This window comes from Canis aureus, chromosome 2, assembly GCF_053574225.1.
Source record: "Canis aureus isolate CA01 chromosome 2, VMU_Caureus_v.1.0, whole genome shotgun sequence".
NCBI classification, from domain to species: Eukaryota; Metazoa; Chordata; class Mammalia; order Carnivora; family Canidae; genus Canis; species Canis aureus.
The window spans coordinates 22,050,679-22,074,661 of record NC_135612.1 but is presented as its reverse complement, the minus strand read 5'-3'; the positions used below and the strand labels follow the sequence as shown (position 1 = coordinate 22,074,661).

The 23,983-nt window shown below is 39.2% G+C and overlaps 1 protein-coding gene, 1 long non-coding RNA gene and 1 other non-coding gene across 3 annotated transcripts; 2 read left to right on the top strand and 1 right to left on the bottom strand.

The window, feature by feature from the left end:
• Window positions 1–4,745: 4,745 nt before the first annotated feature.
• Window positions 4,746–14,328, bottom strand: LOC144294220 (uncharacterized). The gene is made up of 3 exons (XR_013361677.1): window positions 13,309–14,328; window positions 8,252–8,402; window positions 4,746–4,824 (listed from the first exon to the last, which is right to left on the bottom strand). It is a non-coding gene; the product is annotated as an uncharacterized LOC144294220 (long non-coding RNA).
• COX7C (cytochrome c oxidase subunit 7C) lies at window positions 13,935–16,287 on the top strand. The gene is made up of 3 exons (XM_077866014.1): window positions 13,935–14,140; window positions 15,032–15,175; window positions 16,164–16,287. The coding sequence occupies exons 1-2, from the start codon at window positions 14,066–14,068 to the stop codon at window positions 15,146–15,148; spliced, it is 192 nt and encodes a 63-aa protein (XP_077722140.1). The 5' UTR covers window positions 13,935–14,065; the 3' UTR covers window positions 15,149–15,175; window positions 16,164–16,287.
• LOC144304042 (small nucleolar RNA Z39) lies at window positions 16,001–16,063 on the top strand. The gene has a single exon (XR_013371033.1). It is a non-coding gene; the product is annotated as a small nucleolar RNA Z39 (small nucleolar RNA).
• Window positions 16,288–23,983: the final 7,696 nt, after the last annotated feature.

Genomic DNA, 23,983 nt, shown 5'->3' with positions numbered 1-23,983 from the left:
GGACATGGTTGGGGCAACAATGGATGTAGATATGAAAATTGGAATCTGAAAATTTCTCAGTGTGTCAATAATTTGGTATATCTAAAAACCAAATGCACGAAGAAACTGGGAACTTAGACACATCTTGCAGTCAATGCTGTTGGTACCCTGGCCAGATCCCCCCTATTTTTTTGGTGCTCCATTGTTAAGGCTTCAATTGTGCCTCCCAAAAAGATATATTGACATCCCAGTACCTGTGAAGATGACCTTATTTGGAAATAAGGTCTTTTCAGATACAATCAGGTTAAGATGAGGCCATTAGGCTGGACCTACTACAACTCATTTCCTTTTAAAAAGAGGGGAATTTGAGCACAGATACAAAGAAAGAAGGCCAAGTGACAACAGAAACACACACAGGAAGACACTGGCTGATCCCAAAAGCAATAGCAGCATCTCACCTCCAGATACCAATTTCTGTTCCAGTGATGTATTGATGTACACAATACCACCCCAAATTTAGTAAACAACCATTTAGTTATGCCCATAGAAATTAGATGTGCTGCAGAACAGAGTTTCATTATGACATCCATGCAGACCCTGATGTTTAAGGACCACATTCATGCCTTCCTACAAAGTGGCTGGGTTTCATTATCAGGGACAGACTACTGGGCTGGGTCGTCTCACAACTTTGAAAGTTCTTTTTGGCGGTGGGTTGTCTCTACATCTATTTCTCTTTTATCCTTGGAAGAATTCAATAATCAGCAAGAAAACCTGAAATCTGCATTGCTAGCAGGTAAAACATGTTCCTGTTACAAAAATGTCTGCTTTTCTTCCTATAGTTAATTTTTTGCTTAATCTCTCAAGATTATTTTATAGTTCAAAGGCACACACAGTTGTAATTAAAGTCTGATAAAACATCCATCATTCTTTAAGATTTCTGATACCACTTATGCATAGATAGGCAAAAATACTCACAGACAGCCGACGAGGCATTTTTTAATGTGCTAGTAAAAAAGAGAATTCTAAGGTAATATTAGCCATTTTCTTTCCTTCATTTACATTTTTTATTAGTTCTGAAATGTTCTGTGTACTATACAATATAAAATAAGCATTTTAATTCGATTGGTTAAAAGTATTGACATTGCTTAGCAAAAATCAGATTTTAGGTAATTAAATGTTGAACATCTTCCAAAACATTCTCTTCTACCTTCTGGCTGCAAAAGAATAAGCTTCAAAAAAGAAATTACCTCTGTTTTCACTGTGATGCCTAAAACCAGTATACATTTACGAATATAACGGAATTGATTTTTTAAAGTTTCACAATTTGGGAAATTTTGCTTTAGTCCATTCATGTTTTAATCACTTAATCCATCCTTTAAAAAAATTTACTTCATACTTAAGAAAATAAATGTTTGCTTTAAGTAAACAAAATATGAGGCTAATAAATAAGATAATAAAATTTCATACTCTATTCTTCATGTTTCAGTACTAAAGCACCTGTCAGCCTATCTTATTTTCAAGTACGCAAAACACATTACAGATTTTGTCAATAAAATCTAAGAAGGAGGCAAACAAGTTTAAGTAACATCATCCTTTTTTTCTTAGCAACTGAAAATCAATGAACTTAAAAACTAGCATTAGTCTCTTATAGATCAGTGTTCTTCAAAGAAAAACTATACACTGTTATGAAATTTTAGGTAATACTAGAAACCTTATATATACTCCCATTTTATAACTAACTAGTTATTAGTAAATATCTAAAATTATTGTATCTTATTTTAAAAAAAAATGAACTGTGGGGTGCCTGGATGGCTCAGTTGATTGGTTAAGTGTCTGCCTTCAGCTCTGGTCACAATCCCAGGCTCCTCGGATTAAGCTCCTCATTCCATAGGGCTCTTTGCTCACTGAGGAGCCAGCTTCTTCCTCTCCCACCATCCCTGCTTGTGCTCTCTCTCTCTCTGTCAAATAAAGAAATAAAATCTTTAAAAATAATAAATAAATTTAAAAACTTAAGAACAATTAACTTTTTATTAATGTTTGATCACTTCCTCTTTCTAAAAAGAGTTTTAGACTTAATTTTTGTTCATTATTTTGTAAATTACATTTTTAAAATTCATAATATGCTTATTGCTACAGGTACCAAAGTGAAGTGAAATGGAGCATTAAGCCTTCTGCCATGATCTATTTCCATGTGTCACTTATCTATATATTTCACAAGGAAAAGATTTGACTAAATCCTATATTTCATTGTGGTTACTTTTTGATATTTAGAGATTATCCCACTATTTCCTTAAAATCACCTTGTATATTATAATCAAACTTAACAAACTATACATTATTAAAGATATGATATAGCACTTTCTTGAAAAATTGATTTAAAATTTTTGCATTTGTTTTTTCTGGCATTTCCAAATTTTCCTTACATTATTTATGATCTTAATTGCCACATTAATAAAATCACATAACACTATACTGCTATTTCTAACATTGTGTACTATATACACAAATAGAATCACTAATACAAAAAAAGTGCTAAAATTGTAAGATTTTAGTATGGATGCCTTAAATTTGTCTTTGGGATTATGTTTGTACAGTAATATGTTTGAAAGGGATAAACATGATTTAATATTGCTAGGAACAATAACATTTTTGACAAAGTAATAAAATAGAGCATGTTTTCATGTATTTTCAAGTTGAATGTACCTTTCTAACCAATATGAAAATATTGAAACTGTTATTTAAAAATTATCATTGAATATGCTAATTTCAAATACCTAAAACAAATTGTAATCTAAGATATAATATGTAAATGATATAGTTGCACATATACCCAGGAAAGAAAACTTACCTAGAAACTTCCATGACTTCATTAAATGTACATGATACAGAAATCACCTGAATATTTTAAATTTTGTCCATAGTAGTCTGTCCTAATTTAACAAAACAAAGAATCTTCCTCTTCATGTTGTCTGAAATTATCTGTAGAAGCATCATTTCTTTTACTTAGAGTTTGATTCTTGCTAACTTGCAAAGTCTTCAGAGAACATTAGCACTCCAATATAATGTCTAACTGTTTATATATTAAAAAGGTATTAAATTTAGATCTCATAAACAAACTTTTTCCCAGAGACAGTGTGTTTCTTGAGTCCTGGAGAGGAACGTGCAGAAGAGAAGAGTCATGATGTGGTAGAACAGGAGTAGAGCTCAGAAACTGAAAGACTGGCGCACCTAGGTGGCTCAGTCAATTAATCCTCTGCCTTTGGCTCAGGTCATGATCCTGGAGTCCCAGGATGGAGGCCCAAGTCAGGCTTCCTGCTTAGTGGGGAGTTTGCTTCTCATTTCCCTCTGCCCCTCCCACCCCAGCTCATGTTCTCTCTTTCTTGCTCGCACTCTCTCAAATAAATAAATAAAACCTTAAAACAATTGAAAGATTAAGGGCACTATTTTTCAACCTAAGAGTTGTGTTTGATGTGGGTACTGTGCTCATACACACCCGCGTGTGACTTTGAAATTAGAGGATAGAAAATCAAGTATAAAGTTTTTAACTTTCAAAAACTTTCTTAGAGTAGTGCAGAGGGAATGTTTTCCTTTCATCCTTCCACTTGGACTCAGAGAGAAATAACTAGCTATTGTCTGCCCTGAGATACCCACTTAAAACAGTCAGCACTATAACACCTGCGGCTCTGTGTGCATGGTGAGGAAAAGAGTATTTTGCCGTATGTCTAGACCCTTCCTGTTTCTACACATTTAAAACATTCGATTTTTTTTTCTTTCCACCCTACCCCCTTAAATGCTGAGTCCCTTGAAAAAAGAGAAAAAGAAGTTCAAAGACAATTCTCAGATTCTGGACTGGGATGACCAGAAAATGGAAATGACATCAATGAAAAGACAATTAGGAGGAAGAGTAGATTTGTGGTGCAGGATGGAGTTGCATCAGCATAACATATTCCCTTTTATACAGACTGCCTGGGGTGCTATTACGACTCCGTAGGGGAGCTTATTAAAACTCTTCAATGATGGCAGCATTGACAGAAGGGTTAAGTAAGTACAGAAGGTGGAGGGCACTGCTTTCAAAAAGATGACCAGTTCGGCATCTAAGAGGGAAAGGAATGAGAACTTTTTCTCCTATTATCATTATCAAATCACCCTGTCAAACCTTTTTAGTTTTTATGATTCAAACTTTGGGATCTAGCACATTATTTTCCTGATATATTTTAATTTGGCATAATTTGGCATCCTTACTGTTTCTGTCATCTTTCCTGGAATTACAAATTATTTGATGTTGCGATGTGATCTTAACGTTGTATCTGTATATTTTTGCCAAATTCCCATTGTTCGCATGAGAAAGAGAAAGAGAGGAAGGGAAAAAATTTGTCCAGAACAAAATTGTTTATATGTTATCATTTGTTATCTTGCCTGTTGATCTAACCACTCTCTTTAATCCCTTGCTGCTTCCAGCCATCAACTCCACCTCAACCTTTCCTAGGTAATCTTGCCTTCTAGAAAGGTTTTGGATTGTGAATTTAAGTCAAATTCTTCTGTTCTTGATGTGTATCTAAACCTTTGTCTCTAATTTTAGAATGAAAGATTTTACTTTCCTTTTGAGAATGATAGGAAAGTACTGGGATTTCTTTATTCCCCTGTAGTCAGGTTTGTCTACTTCCCCAATATATGCACAAAACTGCTCTGAGAAGTGGATGTAATTCACATCAGTAATTTTACTTCACATAGTAAAAACCTGTGTCCTGGGAAAATAACTTTTAATTCATCACCTGTTTTTTATTAACCATGAATTACCTTTAGGTCTATCCTCTCCCGCCATTTCCTTCCTTCAGGATAGGATTTCTACAGCAGGAATGCAAAAAGAAAAAGGGGGGGAAAACCCTTCAATTTCAGCTTTTGAGTTTCTGTAAAGACTTTGGAAAATACCAAGTAGCACAATAGGTTGAATAATAGGGATTTGGATCTTGCATTCCTGAATACTGACTGTCAAAAGCCATCTTAATGCTGATAGCTCTGGGATAAGAATACAAAATTCAGACTTGTTCAGCAATGACTTCGACAAAGTTTCCCAAGTTTACAATAACCTATACATCTACAAATAATCTACAAATAATACAGAACATAGTAATAATAACCTACACTTCAATAGTCCTCATACTCAAGGTTTCTTGCATGATTCAGATTATTTTCCTCGCAATAAATGAACAATATTCTGATTTCCTCATTTGGTAAGAGAAGTGTTTTTTGTCGCATTTTAAGTTTATATTCTCTTTTTTAAAAAAATATTTTATTTATTTATTCATGAGAGACACCGAGAGAGAGGCAGAGACACAGGAAGAGGGATGAGAAGCAGGCACCATGCAGAGAGCCCGATGAGGGGATTCAATCCTGGGACTCCAGGATCACACCCTGAGCCAAAGGCAGATGCTCAACCGCTGAGCCACCCAGGTGTCTCTATATTCTGTTTTTAACAATTATGTTATTTACCTTTAATAAACTGTAATTAATATTTTTAATACAATGCCTTTGTTTATCTTTGTTAATCAAAAAGTGCATGAGGTAGCAGTACAGAGCTCCATAGTGCTCTTTTCCTAGTGAGAAAACTAGGAAACTTTCAGAGATAGAACACCTAGGGTTTTTCCTCCAGAGGATGGTCTTCCTCATGGCACCAGTCTAGAAGGAAGTTCCTTCTGAGTCAAATGATAATAGAATTTCCTGAGGAACTGATTGAAAAGCTGGGAAATGTCTGATCCAAGAGGCCAGGAGGGTAGGAGTGCCTTGATGGCCTGGGTGGCTTGAGAAGGTATCTTTGAGACATATAAGCACAGATTTTGCAACCTTAATACAAAAGCTGATGATACAAACAGAGAAAGTGCAGTAGGTATGAGGAAGGTAGGTGATCCCACAGAGGGGAAAAATAGCAGCACAGACAGTGGTATGCAAGTAATAGTAACAGCTGCTATGTGTCAAGCATTGCCGCTTGCCAGAGACAGTGCTAAGCACACATGCTTATTTAATTAAAAACTAATTGTCTATTTTAAAGGTAGAACTAAGGATAGGTTCATTACCTTCTAAATGAGTGGCTATCTAAGAACACAGATTCACAAGATAGGAATAAAACAAAAGCAAGCTTTAATATTACTTCCCATCTGCCCTCGATGCAGTGTGGAACAGAGGGGAGGATCAATGGAAGCATATAAATGTTCAACACTCCAGGCAGCGGATAGCATACACTGATGACAGAAAAGGGAGTGGGCACTCTGCCAACAGACTGCAGAGTGGACTAAGGCAGTTGGGCTTTTCCTTGTTGAGAAGGGTGAGTCATTGCAGTTCTCCAGATGGATCTCAGCAAGTGCAGAAGGACTGGCTCAGACCACGTGTATGTTCTTTTGACTCATGGTGCTGTGAGGAGATGGCCACAGGGCAGTGGTTTTCAACCCAGAACAAAGTTTGCCAGCAGAGAGGACTTTTGATAACATCTGGAGACAGATTTGGTTGTCACAACTTGGAAGCTGAAGTGTTACTAGCATCTGGTGGGTAGATGCCAGAAATGTAGCTAAGCATCCTATAATGTGCAGGACATTATCCTCAGCAAAGAATTATCTAGGCCATAATGGTCCCCTGTTGAAAAACTTTGCAGTAGAGCCAACTTATGTAGGACTGAGTGCAGCTTTGGCTTTAATTAAGAATATTTAGGCATCAAAGGTTAGGGCACTTAGGGGCAATTAACAAGCCAATCCCCTTAAAGTATTATTTCATTGCTAAAAGTAAATTATGGGTGCTTGAAACGTTCTATATCTTAATTGTGGCATTGGTTAGCAAGTATATACAGTTGTCAAATTCATTGAACAGTCTACTCAAAATAGACATGTTTTGTTGCACATTACTAATGTCTTAATGAAGTGGATTTTAAAAACCAAATCATAATCTCACACTCAAAACATAATATTTGTATTTAAGCTGAAATTGCCACATAATTTGTTCATTGTTGGGGATCCCTGGGTGGCTTAGCAGTTCAGTGCCTGCCTTTGGCCCAGGGCGTGATCCTGGAGTCCGGGGATAGAGTCTCGCATCAGGCTCCCTGCATGAAGCCTGCTTCTCCCTCTGCCTGCCTATCTCTCTCTCTCTCTCTCATGAGTAAATAAATAAAATCTTTAAAAAAATAATTTGTTCAGGGCAGCCCTGGTGGCTCAGCGGTTCAGTGCCGCCTTCAGTCCAGGGTGTGATCCTGGAGTTCCAGAATCAAGTCCCATGTCGGGCTCCCTGCATGGAGCCTGTTTCTCCCTCTGCCTCTCTCTCTCTCTCTGTCTCTCATGAATAAATAAATAAAATTTTAAAAAATAATAATAATTTGTTCATTGCTTTCAGCAAACATTATGAGTGTCTCCACGGAGGATTCTTAGGATAGATACATAAGTGATAAGTAAAAAAACAAAACTTTGCTGCCCTCAGAGAGCTAACATTCTAGTAGAGCATCACACTTCTTTGTATTTTGGATCTACATACTTCAGACCATCGAGAAAGACAGAAAGTTAATTAAAAAGTGATATATGGAGAGTCACAGGAAATTTGCTAATATAACATTTTGAAGCAGCAAATATTTCAATTAACCCTTCTTGTAACCCCATAGAGTAGGTAACATTATTGCCCCATTTGAAAGATGAGAAAAGGTCATGCAACTAATTAAAGCTAGATAATTAGGATATATTGTGGATTTGAATCCATGTCAGTTTGGTTCCAGGTTATAATATATTGCTTGGAGTGTGCAACTCTGGGTAAATGTGCACGAACGAGAAATTATAGAACAATTATGACAATTTACAACCACTTTAGCAAAGTATATAAAACCCTTGGAAATTGAATTCCTATAGAGGCACTCTATAGGATTTCAGCAAGAAACTGGGTCTCTGTAGAGGAGATGTTATGTGTTCAACTAGACCATTTCCCTTTTCCTCTAGGACACATAGAACTCTCAATTCTTCAGACCCCCTGCATCTGGATGGTAGCATATGATTGATTCAGATAATAGAATTTGGGCACAAGGGCATCCCTGGGTGGCTCAGCGGTTTAGCGCCTGCCTTTGGCCCAGGGTGTGATCCTGGAGTCCCGGGATCCAGTCCCGCCTCGGGCTCCCGGCATGGAGTCTGCTTCTCCCTCCTCCTGTGTCTCTGCCTCTCTCTCTATGTCTATCATGAATAAATAAATAAATCTTTAAAAAAAAAAAAAAAAAAAAGAATTTGGGCACAAGCAGTGTATGCCACCTACTGACCTGGTCCGTGAACAACCCTGTGTGAGCCTCTACTTTCTCTTTCTTAGCATCGTGGCAGGCAGAGTCAATCCAGAGGATTGAGTGGAGCACAGAGGATGATGACACTTGAATATACCATGTGGAAGATCACGTGCTGAACATCTGATTCAGACTGTGGCATAGTAAGAAAAAAATCTTCATTGTATTAAGCCATTAACATTTTGGGATCATTTGTTATGTTAGCTAGCTTTAATTACCTTATCTAGCCCAGGCTCCATGAAGCAAAGAAGAGTAAAACTGATAAAGTAAGTAATACTACAACAATTTGCTAAGTGAAAAAAAATTTATGATTTATTAGTTTATTTACATGCTGATATTGTTCCAGAAAACATTTGAGGTATAGAACAAAGACATATATTATATAATAAGATAGAATAAATTTAAAATTGGAGAGGAAAGTGAAACAAGGGTAAATAAATTTAGAAAAGAAGATGGAGCTAGGAGTGAAGTAAACAAAATAGATCCATCGTCTCCACTAAAGGTAGGTCACATATTGGGCTATAAGCATCCTAGGAACCAGTATAAGGAGAAAATTACAGTGAAGTCTGTTATTCACAGTACTCATAAGACAAAAGCAAATCAGCTATCCAGGAGAAGCATGTTTGAGTTCTAAGACCAGGAAAAAATTTGTCCTATGGGTCCTCATAAAAATGACAATGTGAAATATATTGAAACACATCCTCAGAGGAAAAAAAATCTCCACAGTAAACCCAGCAATGAGATTCATAAGTCTGATATTTATAAAATCCCTTAGTACAAAGTGGTGAGAAGATACTGAGCACAATTCACATTCAATGATACAGTTTTAGAACGCTGTTCAAGGAGAACTGGAAATTAAGCCTAACCTACTTTGTGTAATAATTTTATAATTTAAATGTTTAAAATAACTGTTTCGTGAGTTCAGTAATAATTTACTCAAACTGCATAGATATTCTCAAGAAATACACATTTTTCTTAATGGTAAGTTCAAACTAAAAAGCCAAATACAAAAAATTGTTATAGCATAAACAGACATCTTGATGGGTTGTATTAACTGTAGAGTTGCCAGCCCGTTGTCTAAAGGAACAGAGTGCCTTTGATCTGATTCCTGCAATCTCACCCGAATGGTCAAAATATAGCAGCAGTTTATATGCCATTGATCAGCAGTAATGGACGTGATAAGAAATCAAGATTTCCAGAAGGTCCTTACTTGCACAGTTCTTTACAATCATCACATGTAATGCAACATGGTTGGTTCTATTGTCACATATCTCCTCTGTTTTTCTTCTGCTCTAACAAAAAAGGACTTCTTTTTAGAATGATGCATCAGATTGGTTTTTGGTGCGCCTGGGAGGGTCACTGGTTGAGCATCCACCTTTGGTTCAGGTCATGATCCCAGGGTCCTGGGATCGAGTCCCATATCGGGCTCCCTGCATGGAGCCTGCTTCTCCCTCTGCCTGTGTCTCTGCCTCTTTCTCTGTGTCTCTCATAAATAAATAAATAAAATCTTTTTTAAAAAATTGGTTTTCAAAATCCCCTGCCTCATTTAAATTATGTTTCCCTTGGAACCCCTGGGTAGCTCAGCAGTTGAGCATCTGCCTTTGGCTCAGGGTGTGATCCTGAGGTCCGGGATCCCCGAGGTCTGGGATGGAATTCCACATTGGGCTGTTGTGTGAGAGCCTGCTTCTCCCTCTGCCCATGTCTCTGCCTCTCCCTGTGTGTCCCTCATGAGTAAATAAATAAATAAAATAAATTATGTTGCCCTAAAATAAATTAATAAAACTATTTAACCACTTAGTATCCCAGTTATGGAAACAACCAAGAGATACCATAGGGTATTTAAAGAAACCCGTTCAAAGCAATGATAACAAGTTCCATTTCAGGTTAAGTCAGGATGGACATGGAACATAGATGAAACTAGAATCAGTGATTTTTAAATTGAGAAATGTTAGTTTTTTTTTTGTTTTTTTTTTTGAGAAATGTTAGTTTTGTATTTATTTTGTAAAAATGTACCTACCTATACTTGGCAATTCTTAATGACAAATAATTATATTACTGTTGCAGGGTTGCAGGGTTCTTGTCTCATGGAGTGGAAGAATGAATCTCGCCAACAAAAGTATGAAGTGAAACTTTATCAAGTAAAGGTGAGAATAGAAAGGAAAGAAAAGGAGTGCTTTGGAGTAAGAAGTGTCTCAAATGGGTTGCCATTAAGGGCTTTTTATGGTCAGTCTTTTATAGAAAACTGACCAGGGAACTTGATAAATATCTTGTCCATATCATTTAAGTCAAAGTAGATTTGTAAATATTATGAAAATATCTCATCTATATTTAGAACAAACAAGGTGTATTTATTATGTGCCCTTGTCTCTGGTTAATATCTTATCTATAACATTTCTCCACATCTGGGATTTCTGTGAGCCTGGTTATATCACCCCCTGCGTGACCCTAGTCACATCACCCACTATCTAGCCTCAGGTTTCCCTTACTCGGCATGAGTGAATCTATTAAAAAAAAAAAAAAAAAAAAAAAAAGAATTGTTTTTAAACCTACAATAAAATTGGAATAAGAAATGTGAAATGCTTTTAAGAAAAAATGGTATTCAAAAGTAATGAAACAAAAGGAGGAGTAAAGATACAGCTTGATGAAGTTAGCATTTTTTTGGCAGAACTTTTTCATCCAGTTGGCCATCAGTCAATCATTCAGAAGGCTAGGAGAATATTTTCCAATCCTAATTGCCACAGTGGTATTACATTTTGTCTTTTCCTAAAACCAGGTCCCCACCCCCACCCACCCCCCTGCCCGCCACAAGCGTAAATTTCAAATAAAAGCTAACACAGAGTCCTGACTTTAATTCTGCAGTAGGAGAAATTCTAAAAACCTAAAACCAAAAAAGAACATATTAACTTGAGTTTTTCAGTGTAGGACAGAAACATAATTTCTTCACTAAACAATCTATTTGTAAATAAACTCTAACCTAGTTCTTAAAATCCTATATAGTAGCTGTTGAGAGAAGTGACAAATATTGTACTTTAATTTTTAGAAATACTGTTCTATATAATGTAATTTCAGTCTCCAAAGACTCCTGAGTCTAGAAAGTACACTGCTCACTCTATGATATACACTCTACTCACTACTTAAAATAATTGGATTTTATTTTTAAAATATGACTTTGGAGTAAGCCTCGTGTCCCTAAAGATGTTTTCTATTTTGTACCAATATGTGAAATGTCTCATTTCTCTTGAAATTCATTTTATACCAAAAAGAGTATCATACTGAATCAAAAATTTCTCTAGGTTGATTCACATCTTTCTTGCCAACTATTTTGACTAGATTTAGATTGTTAGGCTACATGTATAAGAAACTACGTGTGATACCAGTTGCAGATTTGTACTCCTGTATAACAAACAGTCCCAAAACTTAGCAGCTTAAAACAATCAATTATTATCTTCACTTATGGTTCTGAAGGCTGATGAGTTCATCTGGGTAATTCTTATTTAATGTAACTCATAAAACTGTAGGCAAATAATGGCCATGGCTGGAATCACCTGAAGGCTTCTTTACTCGTATATCCAGTTCCAGGCTGGGGGATGGCAAGAAGAGCTAGAGGCTGATCTGGCCTATTTTTTCCCCTTATCTTACCCACCTTTCCCCCACGTGGCTTCTCTAAATGGTTATCTTGGGCTCCCTATTGTCCTGGTACTCTTGGGGTAGTCAGACTTCTTACTTGGTGGCTGACTTTTCTTAAGAAAACATTCCAAGTTGCCTGATTGGAAACTGCAAGGCTTTTGATAAGTCACCTTCAGAAGTCTCAGAAGTTTACTGTGTTGCATTCTATTGGTCAAGCAGGTCACTAAGGTCAAGAGGAGGGGACTTAGATCCCACCTCTCAAAGGGAAGAGTTACAAAGAAATTGTGGCCATCTTTAATTTATCACAATTCCTATTCAAAAATGGAAGATTGCCAAATTTCTTTAAACTTTTCCTTCATTCTACAGCAAATTTTAAGAGATTGAGATTAGCTTAAAACCCCTAAACTCAGGGTATGTTAGTTATTTAATTAATTTCTTACTAGTTAGCAATTAAGAAAAACAATATGGAAACCGGTAAGAAATTTTCCCTAGTTCTCAGTTTGACTTTGACAAAAACACTTTAAAATAATTATCAAGAATGTGTTCTGTGGGTCATATCTAGCCATTATAAAACAGTGAATAATCATAGAAAGAATAAGAGATCTCAGCAACTTTCTTTTTTCTTTTTCTTTTTTTAGCATGGAGGCCAACTCAGGGCCCCATCCCAAGACCGTGAGATCCTAACCTGAGGCCAAGTCAAATGCGTAACCGACTGAGCCATCCAGATGCCGTTCTCAGCAACTTTCAATTCCATTCCAATTTACCCTCTAAGTTGTCAGGAGCATCAAAAAGCTGCAGAGTGCATTTCTGAGGCTATTTAGCATTCCCCCAAATTACGTCAGCTGCTACATCACCATCAAGTGGAACCGCTCTGCTTCCCAGACTCTAGGTAGCATTGACTGGGGCCACTCACTAATGTTCAGCTGGCGGCTAGACTGAGCTGGGGGGGTCCAAGGTAGCTTCACTCACATGCCTGACACCTGCCCTGACCCCCACCTCCTTTGGTGGACTCCTGGGGACTTTTCAGGAAGCATCTCCAGCAGAGGAGTCAAACTTCTTACATGGATACTCAGGGTTCCAAGGGCAAGTATTCCAAAAGACAGGAAAGGGACCTGCCAGTATAAGATCGGGGCAGGAGACTAACACGGCATCACTTACAACAAATTCTCTTGGTCAAAATAGAGTCCACCTGCATTTGAGGAGAGAAGGCATAGATTCTGTATCTGGATAAAAGGATTTGCAACTATCTTTAATTTGTCATAGGGCCCATAAGAAGGCTGGCAGTTCTGAAGCCACAGCCTAAAGACACTATCCTGGAATTCACTTGGAGTTTGCTGGAAGCCAGTTACACACAGGAGCCTCAAATGATGTGAATTAGAAGTTACAATGAACCAAACACACGGGGATATTACCTGCATTAGACTGCAAAGGACGATCCAGAAATGCTCGAAGTGAAAATGTTTCCCCGATTATAGTTAAATCAAAATCCTTTAATACATACGAGCCCTGAGGGGGACATTTAGAGAAACTTGAGGTCCTGTAGCCTCTATTAGGAGTGGATTGGAGTTTGCTCCGCCCTGTGTCTCCTGTTCCACTCAGTGACCCTGTTTTCAGGACTCCTCCCCTCCGCCCCGCCCCGCCCCGCCCCGCCCCGCCCCTGAGCTCAGTGTTGAGGCGTCCTCGGGCACCTGCAGGTGCGCTGGCCGAGCGCGGCCCGGCAGGTGCCTCCCGCAGAGCTAGGGTAGCCGATCTAGTCATACAAAGGATCACCACACTAGTAGAGCTTGGAAAGGTTTATTTTTGTGCCTCATAAACCCAGCGAAACTGCGTCCCTAAATCCAGTAAAATCGCTCAGGTATGAATCCAACGCGGTAGGCTCTCCGGGCCGCCCCCACCCGCGCCCGGGCTCGTCCCTCCGGGGCCCGGCTCCCGCGTCGGACTACATGTCCCATAATCCTTCAGAGCCGACGCGGCGGTGCGCTCTCTGGACTACGATTCCCACAATCCTCGGACACCGCCCTCTGGTCTTCTCTGCGGTCGCTCCCCGCTTCCCATCTTCCCCTTCGGCCCCGGCGCGCCGAGGAGCAAGGTCGCGGAGGGGAGCGCGCGGGGTGTTGCCGTTCCTGCCGTCTCGGGGCTCGCGGCTCTCGCAGGACCTTCAGCGGCGCTATGTTGGGACAGAGCATCCGGAGGTTCACGACCTCTGTGGTCCGTAGGAGCCACTATGAGGAGGGCCCCGGGAAGGTTAGTGCGTAGGGCACCCCCGCCGCCTCGTTGGGGGAGGGGACCTGGGAAGCCGGAAATGGGAGCGCGGCGGTGGAGCGGGGGAAGGGGGCCGCCGGCAGGAGCGGGGGAGCCACAGGCCGCCACCTCGCCCCGGCGCGCCCCGGAGCTCCCCCCCGCTCCCCTGCGCTCCCCCCTCCGCTCCCCTGCGCTCCCCCTCCCCTCCCCTGCGTTCCCCCCGTTCTCCCCCCCCCGCGCTCCCCTCTCCGCTCCCCGCCCCCCCCCCCACGGCCTCCAGGACCTGCAGGGCCCCTGGGCCCAAGGCTGCAGGTGTTGGCGGCTTACGGCTGAGCTGGAGGTCATCGGAGTGAAGGTCGCTGGCGACGCATGAGGACGTGAGGCCTGTGGTTGTGGGTCGAGCCTGATTACAACTCTTACCCCTCTTTAGTTGGGGTTGGGCTCGGCTCAGGTGGGGATAGATTCGGTTGGAGGGGCGCGCGTGGTAGGGCTTCTCGGGGTGGAAAAGGTGGACCTGGCGATGAGTTGCCCTTGCCGCGTGCCCGCCGCAGGTGGCTGATGGCTCACATCGTAAACCACAACGCCGCCGTCCATTTAGAAAACAGCTCCCCTGGAGAATAGTTTTTCGATCTTCTAAAATGAAAACTTGGCGCCGTGTTAGCCTGACCTGGAGCCCTGCCTAGGGCTCAGTAAAGCCGGTTTTTTTTTTTTTTTTTTTTTTCGCATAGTGTTCGGTGGGATTAAGATCATAGGATGTAAAACGTAATAATGTCCTAAAAGGAGGTATGGTGTACGGCGTCGGTAACCCGAGGCTGTAAGAATGAAATTACTATCTCCTGTGTACTTACCCGGTGGTTTGAAATTTCATTTTTGTTGCTCTTTTTTCCCTAACAGAATTTGCCATTTTCAGTGGAAAACAAGTGGAGGCTACTACTTATGATGACTTTGTATTTTGGATCTGGATTTGCTGCACCTTTTTTTATAGTAAGACACCAACTGCTTAAGAAATAAGGATGTTTTAATTGATCCACTAAACAGGTAATCAATCCATGGATCCCTAACCTTCCCAAAGTCCTGTTTTCCCTTCTATTTCTTTCTTCCTCCCCTCCCCCCACCCACAGTTACACAAACAGTGTGCGGGGCTGATTCCTGAAGTTAGTGTAGATGTGGCATTGCTGGGGACATTTTGATGAAGCTAAACACAAATATTCCTTTGTTTAAAAAAACAATTTTTATTGGATGCTATTGTTTGTCAGGTGTATTTTACATTAACGATCTCTTGGTGTTACGCAGCAAGCCTGTGAGTGAGATGGGTGACTTAACCTAATCTAAGACACAAAGATGTTAAGTAGCCCATAGCTGGTGGTCGTGGACTAGGATTTTTACCTAGTCTTGTTCCAGAGTTCAGGCTCCCAACCAGGTAGCGTTCTGGTTAGATGATCTTTTTTTTTCTTTTTTCTTGAGATTTTATTTATTCGTGAGAGACACAGGCAGAGGGAGAAGCAGGCTCCATGCAGGGAGCCCGATGTGGGACTCTATCCCTAGACCCGGATCACGCCCTAGGCGGAAGGATCACGCCCTGGGCGGAAGGCAGACCCTCAACTGCCGAGTGTCTTCAGGGCAATAGGTGTCGGTATATGCCCAAACCAGTCTTGTGTGTGGGGTTAGCAGATACTTTGTGTGAGAAGGAAAGATTTATTTAGCTTAATTGTAATCAGAATTTTCCTCAAAGCAACATTATGGGAAGCTCTGTGGGCTGGTATGAATTAATTCCAAAAATACTGTTAGTAAGTAAAGGCTTTTATTTGTCTTAATTCATAAGGGAAAGGATTTATCCAGGTGACCCATAATGGAAAGATTTTGGTGCATATGATGAAGCAAATCAGTATGAATAAAGTCATGATACTGTAAACGCTTTCTGATGTACCAGTCATAAACTGATAGACGATATGTTGATGAACTAAATGATCTCTTTTTAATGAATGAGACATTTTAAATGTCAATAACTTATTATTTTTATTTGCAGATGTGAAAAGGAACATTTTAAGAGGTGCAGTCTCTGAAAAATGGATCAATCTCTTGAATTCAACATACTCAACATGTTTGTAAATAAACTTATGGCATGAATCTTTAATGCCTCTTCGCTGAAACATGGAATGTAATGATTGTGCTTTTTTATTTGGGAAATATTTAGGATTAGTTTGTTTGGTCAGAATATGTGTGTGATTGTGCCTGTTTCTTGTTTTTAGATTTGAGGTTTTTGATTTTTGATTACTAGGTCAAGACCTTGTTGGTAATCTATGTTATTAAAAAGGCAAACTTTGTCGTCACATAGTAATCTTTTAGTTGAAAAAGAAGTGTACTTTTATTTGCCTTTACTAAATAAGCAGTAAAATTGGTTTTCTTCATGAGTGACATTTAGTCATGAGGAAAAGCACTAGTGTATACAGAGTGAAGCCCCAAGAGTTCTCCAGACCTGTGATCTAAAACTAAAATTTTCCTGTGATAAATTTGCTATTGACCAATACTAGTCGTTTTTAGACTAAGTAAAAGTAGAATACTTGAAATGTAATAGCTTGTAAAACCATATGGAAATATTCCAAGTTTATTCTGGAATTTTAGTAGAAATGGACTAAAAGATGGCTCTGATTAGTAATTTATATCAGTAAATCAAATTTATGTTGATAGTGAAATGCTGCCAGCTACATAAAATGTAGTGACTTAGTTCCTAGGGCTTTGTATTGGGGCAGGAAAACAGTTCTTCAATGTTTAATCCTCGTTTAGTCACTTTTGGAATACCACACTGATGTTAGAAAAATGCCGTAAAGCAGAGATTGTAAACTGGTGCTCCATTTGAGCTCTAGACTTTTTGGTTGAATAGGGGTGCTATACTTTTTAAACCATTATTTAAAAACGAGAATAGTTAGAAGAAAGTCTCTTTGGGTTCTTGAAAAATTGCTGAGTGGTTCTACATCCTTTCATAGAACAAAACCGCTGCCTAAATCAGTCCTGACAACATTAGATTATCTGTGTACCCCTAATGTTAAACTACTCATTTGGTGGAACCTTAAAAAACTTTATGGTTTGACTGGGCCTATCATCACGATCTCCAATAATCCTGCAATAGTTACTTAAATATGGATATAATTAAATCTTTATGACTGCCTAACTTATTCCCTGTACTTGCATGTCATTGTTTTTTTGATTATTGCTGAATCAGATGTCATCTGTGTTTATGGAACATTAAGGCTTTCTGCCTTTGGGAAGGTAAAAATGAGTTCAAAGACCATAAAATGATTCCAAATTCTTGGTTCAATCTCTTCTGTTAAGTTACAAATTTAGCTGTCATCCTTTACTTGGAGGAAATTGGAATAGAACCTATCTTGCAGTATTTGGGGATTTGGTAAGCTATATAAAAACATTTTAGTTTCTGGCAAGTTCTAAAAGATTTATTTTTTTTGATGTAAAATACATCACAAATCAAATGTTACTGTTACTTACCAGCAAGGTCTAGCTAGCAAACATCTAATACATTAAATTGTTTTCCTCAGTGTTTGAGATTTACATGAATGAGGGGGAAAAAACCTCCCTTGCCTGTCCTGGGAGAGGAGCACAGATTGTCCCAACATAAAAAGGCTTCAGTAACCTGGGTCATAGTCCATAAGTATGTTGAGTGGTAGAGGCCAGAGAAACAACCAGTCAGGTATGTATATAGACAGATTTGTTGTAAGGAATTAGCTCGTGTGATCATGGAGGTGTGAGAGGTCCAAAATCGGATGCAGGTAGTGCTGAAGGCTGGAGACCTAGGAAGAGTTGCTATTCCAATCCAAAGCTGTCTGTTGACAAGAATTTACTCTACTGGAAGCACCTGAGTGCCTCAGTAGAGTATGCTACTCCATCTTGGGATCCTAAGTTTGAGCCCCACATTGGGAGTAGAGTTAAAATAAAATCTTAAAGTCCTTATAGGCATGTGGGTGGCTCAGTCAGTTAAGCATTTGCCTTTGGCTCAGGTCATGATCTCAGGCTCCTGATCTAGCCCTGTGTTGGGCTCCCTGCTTAGCAGGTAGCCTGCTTTTCCCTCTTCCTCTGCCCCACTCCCCGATTCATTCATTCATTCTCTCTCTCTCTCTCTCTCTCTCTCTCTCTCAAATCTTCCAGGGAGTTTGGTATTTCTATTAAGGTCTTCAGCTGATTGCATGAGGCTAACTCACATTATGGAGAATAATCAGCTTTAGAAACTCAATGTAAATGTTAATTTCTAAAAAAAAAAAACACTTCACAAATATTTGACCAAGTAATCTGGACTCATGGCTCAGTCAGGTTGACATTAAATTTTAACCATGCCAATTTCATATAAGCATGTGACTTAACGCAGTGTAATATTTAAAATGTTGGAGTTTTAAAAACCACAAAATTCCCGTAAAAATCCAGATTCTTTTAGAAAACCCACTGGACAGACCCACACATTCCTGTATGAAATTGAGCTAGGGCAAATAAAGTACCTCACACACATGCTTCCTCAACTCCAGGATACCTGAATAGGGATTTAGGCTGGGGACTAGAACCCAGGATTTGTTTTGAAGAAAAACCGCTACTTCTTCCATAGTTAAGCTTTGGCCACCCTGAAGGGAAAAAAAAAAAAAAATCCGTATTTTGCTACAGAGGCAGAACAAAACAGTTAATGGGTTCAAGAGTAAGGTTTGCTTGGATTCCAAGCCAGTCTTTGGTCACATATTGTCAAGAGACTGCTTGAGTTCCTGTTCTATCAAGAGTATCTAGTTGTGAAGATTAGAAGTAGGTCTAATCGAGGCAAATTTCTTTAGATTCCTGCTGTAGAGTACTAAATGAAAAACAAGTGAGGTGGAGGAAATAGAGTGGACATGGTTGGAACTGTTCAAGTTGATCTCAAAGCCGTTCTGCAGTTGCTGGCAGGTGTTTGCAGTTACTCCAGCTACACTTCTAAACAGCTGTCCAGCAGGTACTTCAACCTTAACCATGTGCAAAAATGTGTGGATGAGTATTGTAAGCTGTCACCATCAGTAAAATTCCAGCTTCTTAGCATGTATTTAGTCATTTCCCTACAGTTTCAGCCTCCCCCTCAACATACAGCTCCATTTTTATTACCACCTCCACGTCTTTGTTCAGGTGCCACATTTTCAGTAAAGCTCTCTCCTGCTGATTCCCCCCCCTTTAGCCCAAACATACTACACAAAGGTCTCCCAATACCTTATAAACAGCTTTATTATGACCTCAGCATGTACTGTAATTACTGATTTCCTTCCCTATCTCATACCCGCATGTGATCTTTCCAAGACCAGGGAGACCATTACTTATTTATGCGCCCTGCATGTATAATTTAGTGAGTGGTCAATGGACATTTATTGAATGGAAGCCAGGAATGATAAAACTATTTGAAAAGAGCAAAGCCCCGGCCTAATCTACACATCAAAACGGTGTATCTCTCAATGTTTTCTAGATAGTAATAAATTTCGCCCAAATAACTTGCTGAGGGTCAGCCCAGGTGGCTCGGGTTTAACACCACCTTCAGCCCAGGGCGTGATCCTGGGGACCTATGATCGAGTCCCACGTCGGGCTCCCTGCATGGAGCCTGCTTCCCTGCCTGTGTCTCTGCCTCTGTCTCATGAATAAATAAAATCTTAAAAAAAGAAACCTTGCTGAGTTAGTTTCTCTAAATATATATTGCAGTAATCCAATTTTGTAGACTAAATGAGAAGAGTTTGCACCAAAATGTAACTGAACTATGTCGCTACCTACACTGCAGTCCATCCAAGATGGACTAAGCAGTGTGGACAGTGTATCTAAGACAAACTGATGAAAATAAGTGTGTGTCGACTTACATTTTAACTATGGATCTTGTTTCAGCCTAGCATTTTGAGAAGCACGGACTTAAAGAATTAGGAGATGTATGGTTTTACCTAATGCTTGAAATAGATCTCAGTGGATTTAAGGGCCTAAATGTTACTCAGCCTGTTGTTCCTAAGTTCACTCTTTGTCACGGGATGGCTGCCATAGTTCCAGGCATCCCATACAGATTTGACAATTTCCAGCAAGAAGAGTTGCAATTTCAAGTTATTTTTAAGAGTGGAGAAAGATTGCTTAGAAATCCACGACTCATTGGGCACAGGAGTCATGTATTCATTCCTAAATACACTAGCAAGGGGAATGGCTGGCATCATAGTTGTTAGTTTCCATGATTTATACTCTGCTACGTCAAAACGTTTATTAAAAAAATGTATCCATTATGAAGTAATGATTTTATTTTCCTAGTTATTGAAATGTTACAGATTAGAAGGAAGGTAGCCACTTTCTATATATTTAACAATACAATGAAGATTTTCTAGTTAACATATAATTCAAATAATAGTTGAGTTGGGACAGACTTGAACTCCTATTTGAATATGTGTACGAGCTGTTTTGGTCTTTCCCTAATCTAATAGAGTAGTCATTAGGGTTTTTCACAACTATGCCAGTTCTGTGTGCACGGCAGGATTGAACTCTGTCTCCTTTGCTTTGACAAATGAAAATAAGAGCAGAAGTGATCTGTTACTCCTTCCTAGAAGCTTAAAAACATTGTACAGTTCATCAAGTTCCCTTCCTCATGCTGCAGGGATAGAGCCTCCATCAGCTTGGCTTCCTGAGACTAGTGAGTACAGCCATTTGTTAAATATATAGAACGAGCAAGAAACTTGCATTGTTTTAATCATCTGGGGATAGGATTGTTACTGCAGCAAATCTTGGCCTACCCTCAGTGGAATACCTCTGTCTCTGTATTACTGAATCTTTCATTGTAGAATTCTGTGTCAATACAATTTTCTAAGGCCTCTTCTGATTTAGAATGAATTATATGTGGGCTGCCTGGGTGGCTTAGTTGATTAAGCATCCAACTTGATTTTGGCTCAGGTCATGATCTCACAGTTGTGAGATCAAGTCCCAGTGCTGGGCTCCTTGCTCAGTGGCGGGTGTGCTTGAGATACTCTCTCCCCCCGTGCTCCTCCCCGCAATCAAACACGTATGCATGCTCGCTCGCTCTCTCTCTTAAATAAATCTTTATAAAATGAATTGTATCTACAATTGCAAATGTGATTACGATATAAAAGCTTGATTAAGTAAGGAAAAAAATCTCTTCAGCACTTTCCATATGTGACAGGAGCCAGAATGATGGCGATACACCGTTTTTGGCTTTCAAACTGATTTTTTGAGCTGCAGTTTTCAGTTTTGAGCCTTTCCACCTTCTCTATCATTTTGGTGGACCTCACTTACCCATTGGACATCTTTATAAAAATTAGAAAATTGAATCTCTTTTTCCAGATGGACACAGCATCATGCTGGAGCACGTTTGTTCCCTTGTCTAGTCCTCTTCATTTTACTTTGTACATTGGAAAATAGTACAACTTTATAGTATTCCTGAACAAATTCATCTCAAATTTGAATTTTTCAGATTATTCCTACTAAAATTTACTGTCCTCCCAATCTTCCCAGATATGACAAAAGGCAGGTGCACAATAACTGGATTAAATAATTACTGAGTCTTTTAGCAGGACTCTATATCCTTTAGAACAAGCTTTGTTTTCTTTGGTGGATTCCAAAACTTAGTACCATGCTTGGTAAATATTAAGCCTTCAACAAATATATTTAAATAGATGGAGGTAAGAGGAACATTAATTGGATTTATTTTTTTTTTTTATTTTTTTTTTTTCATTAATTGGATTTAATAATATTTCCAAGTATATGGGGAGCCAGTCTAGGAAATTCTCTCCTGATGCCTAATAGCAGGAGATGATCAGTTAAATATCTTAACCCTGATTTTCTCTAATTAATATTATAAAAATTTCTTATACATTATGTCTTAAGAGCCTTTCTCAGTACAGTTCTATCTATAAACTGTAGTGAGAAATCACTATTCATGCTCAAGCTCTGCTAACTACCAAAATCCATCACACATTCCCCAGACAGTATATATTAAATGGAACCATATAAAATTACTGATGTATCATATTTTGACCTAGAAAATGGCTCAATTTCTGATGGTTCAATGGTCATGGTTTCCTTTCTCAGCTACTGAACCACTCCTGGAGTTTCTTCCCTCCATATACATAACAGGGAAGCCATGGATTTTCACACAACCAGAGATTAATTGGTTTGTCTGCAGGCAGTATAGCAGAACTGAAACTGTTTAACATGAGTATATTTTGCTATACCCAGTATGTAATATATATGACATATAATATGTATAATAATAATTATACTATCATTTTATTACCATTTAAAAAAACAGGATAATCTAGAATTCTCAAATGCTACTTTTCCCCTAACAGTCTGAGCTTTTGGGGACATTGCTCCCAATTACAGTACAAAAAACACTTTCTCATGTACACAGTATGTAGTGTGGAGAGTGAACGGTCAAGAAAATTCTTAAGATGTTTTTGGTGCAAATAGATAAGTTTTTATTAAAGCACAGGGAAAAGACCCATGGACAGAGCTGCACTGTGATTGTGAGGAGTGATTGATTATATACTTTTAAGTTGAGGGTAGAGGTAAAGGAAGCTTCTAAAGGAAAATTTTCATAGATTAAACAGGATCCTGGAGATGCGGCTATTGTCAAGTTAAGGTTGCTTTTTGCCTCTAGCAAAGCATTTAACATTAAGGCAGCTGTGAGTTTCTTGAGAAATGTCATACTCTGCCTGTCTCAGGTGTTTATCAATGGGCTGCAAGTAGTAAGGAAATTTAATTTTATCTGCATTTCTTTCACCTTTTTTCTCATCAGTAGGATGATTTTACAGCAAGAATCTGGCTTGCAATTTTTTCCCTTAGGGGATTTAATACGAATTGTCTGAAAAAAAACAACTCTGGATTTTAGAAAGAGAGTTGTAAATATTTCTGTTGTCATAGGAAAAAGGAATTTCCTGCTATGGACCGAACGTATGTGTCCCCCCACAGAATTCATATGTTCAAACCTAATCCCCCATGTGATGATATTTGCAGGTGAGGCTTCTGGGAAGTGATTAGATCATGATATTGGAGCAGTCATGAATGGGGTTATTGCCCTTTTAAAAGAGACCCCTAAGAGCTCGTTCACCCCTTTCTGCCATGTGAAGACACAGCAAGAAGGTGGCGATCTGTAAACCATGAAGCAGGCTCTCACCAGACACTGAATCTGCCAGCACCTTTATCTTGGACTTTCCAGCCACCAAAACTGTGGGAAATAAACCTCTGTTATTTACTTAAAAAAAAAAAAAAATTATTCATCAGAGACACAGAGGCAGAGACGCAGGCAGAAGGAGGAGAAGCAGGCTCTGTGCAGAAGTATGATGCAGGACTCTATCCTGGAACACCAGGATCAAGTCCTGAGCTGAAGGCAGACACTCAACCAACCGCTGAGCCACCCAGGCGTTCCTACCTCTGTTATTTATTAAATACCAATGATATTCTGGTATAGCAGCCAGAACAGATAGACACTTTCTAAATCTAAGTTCCCCTCCGTGTCCTCCAGAAAAACCTTACTGATCAGCAGGGAAAGCAAATTCACCCATAATCTGTGACTTTAAGTTTATTTCTTAAGATTTTATTTACTTTTTCAAGACATAGAGGCAGAGACATAGGTAGAGGGAGAAGCAGACTCTTCGCAAGGAGCCCGGTTCAGGACTCAGTCCCTGGACCCGGGACCACACTCTGAGTTGAAGGCAGATGCTCAACCACTGAGCCACCCAGGTGTCCCTGTAACTAAGTTTGACACAGTGATTTACAAGAAATGCATATATTTGGACATTTAGGTGACTAAAATATGTTCCTCCCATATATTTAATTTTCATCCACTGTTCTTGGCTC

Excerpts from the sequence above, each read along its gene's own strand:
- COX7C (XM_077866014.1), top strand. The coding sequence starts at position 14,066 with ATGTTGGGACAGAGCATCCGGAGGTTCACGACCTCTGTGGTCCGTAGG. Across the intron at positions 14,141-15,031 it reads ATGAGGAGGGCCCCGGGAAG|AATTTGCCATTTTCAGTGGA; the intron begins GTTAGTGCGTAG and ends TTTCCCTAACAG.